This window comes from Vipera berus, assembly GCF_964194415.1.
Source record: "Vipera berus genome assembly, chromosome: 1".
NCBI lineage: Eukaryota > Metazoa > Chordata > Lepidosauria > Squamata > Viperidae > Vipera > Vipera berus.
The window spans coordinates 245705868-245718723 of NC_138202.1; the positions used below are offsets into that span (position 1 = coordinate 245705868).

Genomic DNA, 12856 nt, shown 5'->3' on the forward strand with positions numbered 1-12856 from the left:
TTCATTTATTACAGCTGTGTTTGAATGTTTATACCACTGAATATTATCAGAAATTCATGTGGATTCTACTGAAACATAAAAACAGTTTTAGTGAACACCTAACAGCAAACTTGGATGCTTGTTTAACTTATTTCACAAGCATAACGTGAAGTGTCTGTCCCAAAAAGTAATCACTCCTTTAGATTCAGTATCTGGTTTCACCACACATTTAATCTGTGTGGTGAAAAAGCAAAGAAGATGGGATCCAAAACTTTTATAGTGTAGGCTGGCCCTAATCAGACCTGAATGTTTACTGAGTACTTTCAAAACATGTCCCAGTTAACGTTTTAATTGCATTGATTAAATGGGAATGAAATGATTTCTTTTTCTAAATGGCACTTCATATTTTGAAATGACTTTTTGAAATAAATCAAAGAACCACTAAAATGTTTTTTTTTACTTGTTGATTCAGACTCCATCTATATATTACTAGGGCCCACATGAAGCTGTGATAACATTTAGTGGTAAAGATAAGCAAATAAAAGGGAATGAACACCTTTTTCACAGAACTGCAATATAAATTAGACAAAACTACCGGTAGCATTATTTTGCTAAATCAAGGTAAAGTTTGAATGAATGTAGCTTTAGTTGGAGTTAATTAATAATACTTCAAAATCAACCACTCAGGAAATCTTTAGACTTTTTTATTGGAATAAAATATCTGCCAATATGGAAATGCTTTTTCCCTTCATTACTATATTTTCTTTAAGAAAAGATTTCTACTCAGATAAAATAAAGATTGCTACTGTAATGTACAGCAGAAATCCATTTTCCATTGCAATTTAATTAAGAGAATTGCTAATTTTATCTATTACAAATTTCACAGAATATGAATAATAAAAGTGGATTTATTTAATGGTTTTTGAATATTCTGATATAGTTTTTGAAACCTTGGCCTTTTCCACACTACTAATCTGTAGGCTCTTACACTCTCATCCAGCCACTAGTGTCTCATCACAGCAATGGCTTGGAGACACTCTTAAGATAGTATAAATCAAATGTTAAAGAGACATTATGTTACAATTTATAGGAAATTTTTTGTACAACAAATGCTGTGGAGATACACACAACAGAGACTTAGGATTTTGGGGAAATAATTTCAATTGTTAGAAAATATCCCATTTCATAACTTAAGAAAAAGCCTTATTATTAATAATTAATCAAGGATATTTGAACCTGGACAGACTAGAGACAATGATTGCTGTGACTAGCTGCTGGTTTTACTGTTATCTATGTTTTCATATACTAGATAGATGTTAGGCTAAGTGAGTTGAGTAAATAGTGTTGTAGAAATGTATAAATTGTGCGCCTGCTTCACAAGGTGGGAGAAGATATTATCTTGTTGTTGTTGTTAGTTGCGAAGTCGTGTCCGACCCATCGCGACCCTATGGACAATGTTCCTCCAGGCCTTCCTGTCCTCTACCATCTTCTGGAGTCCATCTAAGCTCACGCCTACTGCTTCAGTGACTCCATCCAGCCACCTCATTCTCTGTCGTCCCCTTCTTCTATTGCCCTCAATCTTTCCCAGCATTAGGCTCTTCTCCAGTGAGTCCTTCCTTCTCATTAGTTGGCCAAAGTATTTGAGTTTTAGCTTCAGGATCTGGCCTTCTAAAGAACAGTCAGGGTTGATCTCCTCTACGACTGACCGGTTTGATCGCCTTGCAGTCCAAGGAACTCGCAGGAGTCTTCTCCAGCACCATAGTTCAAAGGCTTCAATTCTTTGGCGCTCAGCCTTTCTTATGGTCCAGCTTTCATTGCCATACATTGCAACTGGGAAGACCATAGCCTTGACTATACGCACTTTTTTTGACAGGGTGATGTCTCTGCTTTTTAGTGTGCTGTCTAGATTTGCCATGGCTTTCCTCCCAAGGAGCAAGCGTCTTTTAATTTCTTGGCTACAGTCCCCATCTGCAGTGATCTTGGAGCCCAGGAAAATAAAATCTGTCACTACCTCCATTTCTTCCCCATCTATTTGCCAGGAATTGAGAGGGCCAGATGCCATGATCTTGGTTTTCTTAATGTTTAGTTTCAACCCAAGTTTTGCACTCTCCTTCTTCACCCGCAACAAGAGGCTCTTTAGTTCTTCTTCACTTTCTGCCATTAGAGTGGTATCATCTGCATATCTTAGGTTGTTGATGTTTCTTCCGGCAATCTTAATTCCAACTTTTGATTCATCTAGCCCTGCCTTTCTCATGATGTGCTCTGCATATAAGTTAAATAGGCAAGGCGACAGTATACAGCCTTGCCGGACTCCTTTCCCAATTTTGAACCAATCAGTGGTTCCGTGTCCAGTTCTCACTGTTGCTTCTTGGCCCGCATATAGATTTCTCAAGAGACAAATAAGATGGTCTGGTATGCTCTGCATATAAGTTAAATAGGCAGGGCGACAGTACACAGCCTTGCCAGACTCCTTTCCCAATTTTGAACCAATCAGTGGTTCTGTGTCCAGTTCTCACTGTTGCTTCTTGGCCCACATATAGGTTTCTCAAGAGACAAATAAGATGGTCTGGTATGCCCATCTCTTTAAGGACTTGCCAGAGTTTATGATCCACACAATCAAAGGCTTTAGCATAGTAAAATGAAGCAGAAGTAGATGTTTTTCTGGAACTCTCTAGCTTTCTCCATGATCCAGCGTATGTTGGCAATTTGATCTCTGGTTCCTCTGCCTCTTCGAAATCCTACCTGTACTTCTGGTAGTTCTCGATCCACATACTGCTGGAGTCTAGCTTGTAGGATTTTAAGCATAACTTTACTAGCATGAGAAATGAGTGCAATGGTGCGATAGTTTGAACATTCTTTGGCATTCCCTTTCTTTGGAATTGGAATGTAAACTGATCTTTTCCAATCCTGTGGCCACTGTTGAGTTTTCCAAATTTGCTGGCAAATTGAGTGTAGCACTTTTACTGCATCGTCTTTTAAGATTTTGAATAGCTCAGCTGGGATACTGTCACCTCCACTAGCTTTGTTGTTGCTCAGCTTTTCTAAGGCCCACTTCACTTCACATTCTAGGATGTCTGGCTCGAGGTCAGTGACCACCTCATTGTGATTATCAGGGACGTTAAGCTCATTCTTGTATAGTTCTTCTGTGTAATTTTGCCACCTCTTCTTAATCTCTTCTGCCTCTGTTAGGTCCCTGCCATTTTGGACCTTTATCATGCCCATTTTTGCATGAAACGTTCCTTTCATCTCTCCAATTTTCTTGAAAAGATCTCTGGTCCTCCCTATTCTATTGTTTTCTTCTATTTCTTTGCATTGTTCATTTAAGAAGGCATTCTTATCTCTTCTAGCTATTCTTTGGAATTCTGCATTCAATTGGGCATATCTTTCTTTTTCTCCCTTGCCTTTCGCTTCCCTCCTTTCCTCAGCTATTTGCAAAGCTTCCTCAGACAGCCATTTTGCTTTCTTGCATTTCTTTTTCTTTGGGATGGTTTTGGTTGCTACCTGTTGTACAATGTTGCGAACCTCTGTCCATAGTTCTTCAGGCACTCTGTCTATCAGATCTAATTCCTTAAATCTATTTGTCACCTCTACTGTATATTCAACAGGGATATGATTTAATTCATACCTGACTGGCCTAGCGCTTTTCCCTACTTTCTTTAATTTAAGCCTAAACTTTGCAACAAGAAGCTCATGGTCTGAGCCACAGTCAGCTCCTGGTCTTGTTTTTACTGACTGTATAGAGCTTCTCCATCTTTGGCTGCAGAGCATATAGTCAATCTGATTTCTGTGTTGACCGTCTGGTGATGTCCATGTGTAAAGCCGTCTCTTGGGTTGTTGGAAAAGAGTGTTTGCTATGACCATCGTATTCTCTTGACAAAATTCTATCAGCCTGTGCCCTGCTTCATTTTGTACTCCAAGGCCACTTGCCTGTTATTCCAGTTATCTTTTGGCTTCCTACTTTAGCATTCCAATCCCCCATGATGATAAGGACATCATTTCTGGGTGTTAGTTCTATAAGGTGCTGTAGGGCTTCATAGAACCGGTCAATTTCATCCTCTTCAGCACCGGTGGTTGGGGCATAGACTTGGACTACTGTGATATTGAATGGTTTGCCTTAGATTCGAACTGAGATCATTCTGTCATTTTGAGGATTGTATCCCAGTATTGCTTTTCCTATTTTTTTATTGACTATGAAGGCCACTCCATTTCTTCTGAGGGATTCTTGCCTGCAGTAGTATACCTGATGGTCATCTGAATTAAATTCACCCATTCCTGTCCATTTTAGTTCGCTGATACCTAAGATGTCAATGTTTAGTCTTGTCATCTCTTGTTTGACCATGTCCAGCTTTCCTTGATTCATAGATCTTACATTCCAGGTTCCTATGGAGAAAAAATCTTTACAGCATCGGACTTTCCTTTCACCACCAGACATATCCACAGCTGAGCGTCCTTTCGGCTTTGGCCCAGTCGCTTCATTCTTTCTGGCGCTACTAGTACTAGCCCTCTGCTCTTCCCCAGTAGCATATTGGACGCCTTCCGACCTGAGGGGCTCATCTTCCAGCGTCATATCGTTTTGCCTTTTGGTACTGTCCATAGGGTTTTCATGGCAAAGATACTGGAGTGGGTTGCCATTTCCTTCTCCAGTGGATCACGTTTTGTCAGAACTCTCTGCTATGACCTTTCCGTCTTGGGTGGCCCTGCACGGCATAGCTCATAGCTTCATTGAATTATGCAAGCCCCTTCGCCACGACAAGGCAGTAATCCATGAAGGGGGGATATTATCTTAGAAATATATTTATCAGTATTCAACTGGGGTGGATTATGTATGTTTGTTTTGTTATATGTTTGTTTTATGTATGCACTTTTTAAATGTAATCTTGTTTAGCCTTGTTTTGGAGTTTGTATTTTAATGTTTTGAATGAAATAAAAATGATTTTAAAAAAGATAGTACAAATCACTTAATATGGAAATGGTTCTTCTGCAAAAGAGTAGATATAGCATAGGAAATACATTATGCTTCCCTAAAATATTGGAAGTCTTTTTCATCAAGCATAAAATATTTTATTTATAAGCTTATTATAATAATCCCAATCTAGTTTTTTCTTTATAATTGGGAAACAATTTAGCTGTTTACGGGACAAGCAAATAGCACAAGCTCAATGCAAAACTTCAGCAAAAATATATATATTGATTTTGAGTTTCCTTAGGTATTTTTTTTAAGGTAGGTAAGCTTTGCCTTCCAGCTATCTTATCTTCCTGCCAAACATCTTTTATGTTGAATCTAGTACAGAAAGAAGGTGTCAAAAGGAATGAAACTCTACTGAGTATCTTGGGAATGTCAATACTTCTTTTTCTCTGCCCCAAGGACTTGTTTGCCCATATTTTGACATTCCATGAAATCTTTGACACTGAGGCCTGTCAAATATTAACAACTTTCATTCTGCCGAAATGACTCATAATTTAGATTTTATATAAAAGTAATGTTTATAAAATTCAACCTTACCCTAATCTTCGATTTCTATCACTCACTCTTTAAGAACTGTTAAGAGAAACATTGTTTTCTCCATATCTTTATTTATACAGAGCAGTGTTTACTTACAAACAGTGTTATTTCCAGATGAAATGAAATTGCATTTGGCAACTCTGATTTGATTCTCACATAACACCACTATGGCAAGACTGCAACAATAGCACTGACTTTAATGCAACACGTGATGTCATATCAGATATTACATCCACAATGGCTTCACTTTTGCTGACAAATCCCTCCTTCTGTGTAATCAGCCCCTTCCCCTCCCTTGCTTTATGTTCTGCTCCCACTCCAATAGGAGAGGGGGGAAAAAATAACTCCTGCCTGTAGATAAACAGCAGGCAGGAGAAGAAGGCTATTCAGCAGCAAATTTATGCAATGAATATGCAACTGTTTTCCATTCTCCTGGGAGAAAATCAGTCTTGCTTAATATAAATGGACTCAGAAGAAGCTGGATGTTTTTTACAGGTTCGCTTTTCAGAAGATCTACATTACATTACGTTGCATTCAGTTACGACTATGAGTCATAGTGACTCACATATTTCCTCAATGAAACAAATTTTAATTGATTGATTAAACAATTAACTTAATTTCACTTCATATCGTCACATACACAGGCATACTTAGTCCCGATGATGCTGAACTGATGAAAACTGTGTATGATGTCATTATAGAAACTCTTCTTTTTTATACTTGTACATCTAATCACTTGTTCCGGCTTGCCAATTCATAGTCACATATTGCCAATCAATAGTAATACCACATAATGTCATAGTCCAGTGCCCACTAATGAACTGATTATTTCCTTTATAAATATATAATTAAGTTATTTTAGGATATATGCTGTATTTTTGTAGAATATAAAACACTGCAATGGACTGCTGATTTGGAGACAGAAATTTCATTTATTTTTTATATCTGCCTATTTCTCTACATAGTAACATAGAATTTAATTAATGTGTTTCATGATGGGTCGTGATCCAATGAATAAAAATGAAAACAAAATGCACTGATATCTTATATAAATCCAGTTTTTCAAGTGTTTTAAGTGCATTTATTATTTCTTACATTTCCTTCTGATATTTACTGATAATTTATATTCCACCTTTTCTCTAAAAAACTCAAAGCAACATATATGGGATTAGCTGTCATGTGATCCTACAGGTGAATTAAATTAGAGTAAAAGAAAGTGACTAAATTAATCATCTTGTGAGGTTATTGGTCAAATGGCGACTTGAACCTGGCCTAGATCTTTTAATATTTCATATAATGACATCTCAGCCACTACCCTGTCATTGTAACAGAGGTAGGCAGTGTAGTACCTTACAAAATTTTGGGACTAGAGTTTCCATAACCCTTGAAGGATATTAATTGAAAATATCGTGATCGCAATCCTGGGTATATATTTATTAAATTCCTAATCTTAAATTTTATAGACTAGTATAAACTTCAAATATTGTAAATGAAATGAAATACAGTACAAACTGCTAAGCAAACTGCATAATGCTCTAATTTCATTTTCTGGCTCAAGATTTGTATATGACTGGCTTAAATAAGGTAAGAAAGCATGAATTTTCTTACTTGCCTGTTCATACAACCTATTTTTCTAGATTTAAACAATTTATCCTTTCTCTTGCCAATTGGCATCTATAATACCCAACTGCTCAAACCAGAATGGAAATGCTCTGATGTTTCTTTTAGACTATTCGTTCATGGATTTTTAACAGTAATATCCCTATAGTAAATCTATTCCACTGATGGAAGTAAACCATTATTTTCAAGAAAATAAAAGAAACCCTGTGTTTGTGTGTGTGTGTGTGTCTATAAACTTTCTACAAATCCCTCATGAATCTTATCTGCTGATAAGAGATAAGAATGCCCTTAGTATAAAGTTTTTCAGATGACTGCACTAAAACAGCATGAAGGGCTAATGTCATAGCAATCATTAAAAAAAATGCAATAACTGCAACAGTCCACCCATTCATTTGTAAAGAAGGCCAAACTATTCTGTAGTTTAGAAGTTTTCCTGATCTTGATCGTAAAGTCAAGCACTATTATGCTTAAAGTTTTGATAAGATGAAGGAATCTTTCTTACCTGCATATAAGTCCATTTTTTCTAAGGAGTAAACATCTTCAAAAACATTAATAGAAGGAGTTCATATCCATAGAAAAGGACCAACAAATCCTTTTAAAAGACCTATATTGGATCCTATGAAAACAACTTCTAATCTACACCTGCATAAACAAGCCTGAGGCTAAGATTTAGGGTGTGGAGTACATGTTTTATAAAGGAAAAAATATGACACTTTCAACCCTATGACTAAAGATAGTAAGAAGGTGTATACTAGGTTATCTTATTTCAGAATATTTCTTCTTCCATTTATAAATGGATTATATTATTTTTTTGAAGATAATGGAAAGACAGCTGCAATGAATTATAGAACACAAATGTGAGAGATGAAAGATTATTCATTTCTCCTTTCCTCTCTTTTAATTTTTAGATATTTATTATTTCATTTATTTATTTTCAGTATTATTTACTGAATTTGGCTTCTTCTCTATGTTGGTGATCCAAATATAAAAATATTTCCGTATATGCCTAAGAAAAATTCTCACAAAAAGCTTTAAAGAAAGAAGCACTTATAAGAAGTTGATTTTGCGATCTCTGTGTCCAGGTAACCTACTAATCAATTTCTGAATTAATGTGTTCATCAAACTGTAATTTGTCTTTGGATTTCTAATTCTTTGAATTTTGTAATATAACTGTTGGATCAAAAATACTGAGATGTAAGTATAGGTGGAGACTAAAAAAAATAGAAAGATATCCTCTGAGGGAAAAGAATGTTCATAAACCTGTATTTAAATAATTTAATTTAATTTAATTTATTAATATTTCTATACCGCCCTTCTCCCGAAGGACTCATAAAGATTTTGGCCTGCATGTAGAATATAATATAGCAACTTCTGGGTATAAAGAATGTTCAAATGACATACAAAAAAGTTTCATTTTTCTTCCAGGTTTTTTTAACAGAGGAAATAAAGTACACAAAATCATTTATGTTTGAACATCATTGATACACCTTTTGTTTTCTAATTCTATCTGTCCTTTTAAAAATTATTTTATGATTATGTACCATAGCCAGTAACTAAGCAATCATAAACAAAATACCTAGGTACTGTAACTGTAGTGCTATGTTGGCGAATGATTACAAAGTTAGCATGAGCAATCCGGTCTGGTCTGACGGGTTCTGTTGTAATTATTGTTTTAAGTTAACTATCTTCTGCATTTGGGCAAAATTAGGGTTTAATTTGTTTTCAATATCTGTATTTGTGCATTCTGTTATTTATGTCACTGTTCACCGCCCTGAGTCCTTAGGGAGAAGGGCGGTATACAAATCAAATAAATAAATAAATAAATAAGGCTAACTTTAAGAATAGGAAAAATAAATGTAACTTATAAATTAAGTTATTTATAAAATATATGTGGCTATTACTTTAAAGCTTCTCATGTGCTCCTGGGAGTAAAATAACGTGGCCATTTTTGCTTGTAAGTTTGACTTTTCCAACTCTATCGTATTATAAGCAGTATAATTATATTTTGGCAACTTACATCTTGATTTGACATGTCCCAGTAAGGTCTCTCTCCATAAGACATCACCTCCCACATGACTATTCCATAACTCCATACATCACTTGCTGATGTAAATTTCCGGTACTGTATGGCTTCTGGACCTGTCCATCTTACTGGAATTTTGCCACCCTATGGGAGAAGAAAGTTTCTGAAACAAGCTCACTGCATATAGCAATAGCACTTAGACATATATACTGTTTCACAGTGCTTTACAGCCCTCTTTAAGCAGGTTAAAGAGTCAACATATTGCATCCAACAATCTGGGTCTTCATTTTATCGACTTTGAAAGGATGGAAGGCTGAATCAACCTTGAGCCAGTGAGGATTGAACTGCTGGCAGTCAGCAGAATTAGCCTGCAGTACTGCAATCTAACCACTGCGCTACCACAGCTCAGTGGTGGTGCATATATATCCAAGCATGTCTGTTGGGTAGTACATAGTATTTCAAACATTTTCGACACTATTACCATTGTCCCCTAATTAGATCAGAAGTAGATAAACCCAGGAACTATTGGCCATAACCTCTTACTTTTCCTTCCTGATATCCACACAACTCAAGTCTTAGATTTTCCATTGATTAAGAAGGAAGAGCAGCAAAGCCTCCCAATCACACTTGATGATCAAAATTTTTCACCCTATTCCATGTTATTGCTTCTCAAAACTTGCTTCGTTTTATAAATGAAAAAGCAAAAAACTTGGGAGTTGTGTCCAGTAGAGAATACAGGTTTCCGAAAAGCAAAACAATGCTAAAAACAAGTAATCCCTTTGGGACCTTTATGATGGTTTATGAAGAGCCTTGTCCTGCTGCTCCTACAGCTTCCACTTCTGTGCACTTCAACTTATGCATCCCATAAACAGGACTTTAAATAATGGTCAGCTGCTTCCCCTATTACGAGAGTTCCCAAACAGTATTAAAGTAATTTGATTTTTTTGTTTAACCTCCCCCCACTATTTTAAACAATTTTGAGGGATTTATGTAGAGGTTTATCACATCATCATTATTAGTAGTCATAGTGTTGTGATACAATAAATTTAGTAACCAATTCTTTTGTTAAGAAGATGACTTGTTAAGAGTTTAAGTCTAGGACAATGGTCAAGGATAGTTAAATGAAGTTTCCCTCAAGTGGAACTAATCTTTGGGAAATAACAGATGTTTCAGTTAGAAAGCCACTGGTTCTTAGATGATACAAACATTTTCCAGAGAACAAAATGTCTGAATGAATAAACAGTTCCCCAAGAAATTAAAAACAATCAGAAAGGGGAAGGGAAAGCAGAAAGAACACTGGATGATCTACGACAAAGATGTCAAACTGCCGGCCCGCAGCCGTCATCCAGAAGCCACGCCCACGCCATTGCCGGAAATGGCAATAGTCCCGATACGTCTCGTGACATCACGTGATGTCGCACGTTTGACATGTCTGATCTACAACATCTGTGGATATTTTGTGACTGTTTTATGTTCTACTTATAACATAAGTGATGATGTTGTAGTACGCAGTTTTTTATATTTATCAAGTAAGAAAATTTACAAAATCCGACAAAGCACAACCTCCCTTCCTAATAAATATCTAGTACATTCTCTTCCAAGGCAAATCCAACCTAATATCTTACTGTGTATGAAAATTAGAGTATATTGGGAGTGTTTTTGTTTTTTTCCTTTTAAGTGTACAACTCACAGTTGTGGTGTAGACAGCTTCAGGATCATCTTCTATAACTCTGGACAGACCAAAGTCCGATACTTTGCAAACAAGATTGCTGTTAACCAGAATATTGCGTGCTGCTAAGTCCCTGTGTACGTATCCCATATCTGCCAAGTATCTCATTCCAGCAGCAATTCCTCTCAACATCCCAACCAGCTGAATTACTGTAAACTGCCCATCGTGTTTCTGAAATGAAGACAAAAAGAGAGATGCTGATTAAAGTACCTGAGAGGAAGGAAAGTAGGCATGTTCAATCTCCACCTTTTAGAATCTAAATGCAGGATGGCATTCGGACAGGCGTATATAAAACTTTCTTTGGCTTGAGAGCTGATCTTTGAATATAAGTGATGTTTGTATCCGTTTTAGGGGTGTTTTCAGGAACGAAATGTGTGCTTTTATGTTCTGAAAGCATGTGCACAAATTCTTGTTATGTAAGTATATTTGTGTGTGTCTTTGTGGGTGTATCTGTGTATTTACATTCATTCATGCATGCATTCATTCATTCATTCATTCATTCATTCATTCATTCATTCATTCATCATAGTACTGTTCAAATGTTTTAAAAATGGAGAAACACTACAATTCAAAAATATGATTCCATACATTGCAAGCATCATTTTTTGAAAGAAGTGGGCATGATGTTTATCTAAATTATTTAATTAATGTTTAAATTATTAATTTATTTAAATATTAAATTAATAATTTAAAATAATGAAGAAATATGTCATTCTATAGTACAGCGGTCCCAAACCTTTTTGGCACCAGGGCTGATTTTGTGGAAGACAATTTTTTCACAGACTGGGGGGTGGGAATAGTTTTGATTTTGCTCGCTTGCCTGCTGCTCACCTCCAACTGTGTGGCCTGGTTCCTAACAGCCCACAGACCGGTACCAGGGACCCCTGCTATAGCATATACATGTTTGTAGCTGTACATTACGACCTTTAGTATTTGGGGGAAATACAAATTTATACTAAAAATTATTCATGCATACACTCATTTGTGCATAATTAATAACAATAATAAATGGGGGGGTATAAAAATACGGTAGCTAGATGAATCTGTATAAAGAACAAAATAAGTAGAGCAGAAAATTCCAGCCTTTTAAATTCTTTTATCCCAAATGAGAAACTTTTAAATTTGCACAAATTATCAAAAACCTTATCTCTTCAATTTTCCACACTGCAGCTAAAAAAAAACCCACTCCCATATTTACAAAGCAAACATATTTATTCACATAATAATACCTGAGCAGAATTGCTTTCTCAAGTTTTATTTCATGCTGTTGGATATTTTAATTAAAAGAACAAGCTAATCCCATGAAAAAGACACAATAAATCTAGCCTATTAACACAAATAGAACATTCACACATCCACGCATATACATGCAAATCATAAGCAGAGATTATTGACAGAAAACCAATTGCCGAAAAGGTTGGCAGTGAAATCAACACTGTACTTTAAAAGCCTTGAAATATATTTTGCTATTAATCTTATTCATATTCATTAATATTAATGAATGCTCCTAAGGGCCAAGTTAAGTTTCATATGTTGTCTGCCACAAACAATAAACTCATGTAAAATAATGCTAATGTAGGGAACTTAAAAAAGTGCTTCCTTGATTTTTGAACTATTTCTGCATTAATTTAACGACTGTCTTTTCTTCAATGGAGAAAAGCTATTACTGTGTTCCCACAACATGGCTCCAGGTCCTAGTGTGTGATGCTAATCAAAACCACTGTATCTATGCCATGTTGGATCACTTAGATGGCCAAAAATGTTGTTTGATCCTGTCTGGTCTTCTAATTTCTAATCTGATTTTACCAAGAGCATTCAGAGATCTCTTAAAATTTAGCGTGTTCTCATTTTACATTGAAAATGTTTTATTATGCTAAATTAGTAGCATATATATTTTATTTTTGAAGTGCTATATATATGTTTCCCTCAGGCACTCACCCTGAGAAATGCATCCAGTGCTCCATTCTCCATGTATTCTATTACAATCATTACTGGTTTTCCT

At 35.9% G+C, this 12856-nt stretch overlaps 1 protein-coding gene across 1 annotated transcript in view; it reads right to left on the reverse strand.

Annotated features, from left to right (window-relative positions):
- EPHA7 (EPH receptor A7) overlaps nucleotides 1-12856 on the reverse strand; it is a 176002-nt gene that overhangs the window by 12623 nt on the left and 150523 nt on the right. Inside the window, exons 12-14 of the mRNA XM_081314541.1 lie at nucleotides 12793-12854; nucleotides 10816-11025; nucleotides 9120-9269 (exon numbers count right to left, since the gene is read on the reverse strand). Coding sequence (XP_081170667.1) covers nucleotides 9120-9269; nucleotides 10816-11025; nucleotides 12793-12854 — 422 coding nt within the window. The remainder of the gene's footprint in view (nucleotides 1-9119; nucleotides 9270-10815; nucleotides 11026-12792; nucleotides 12855-12856) is intronic.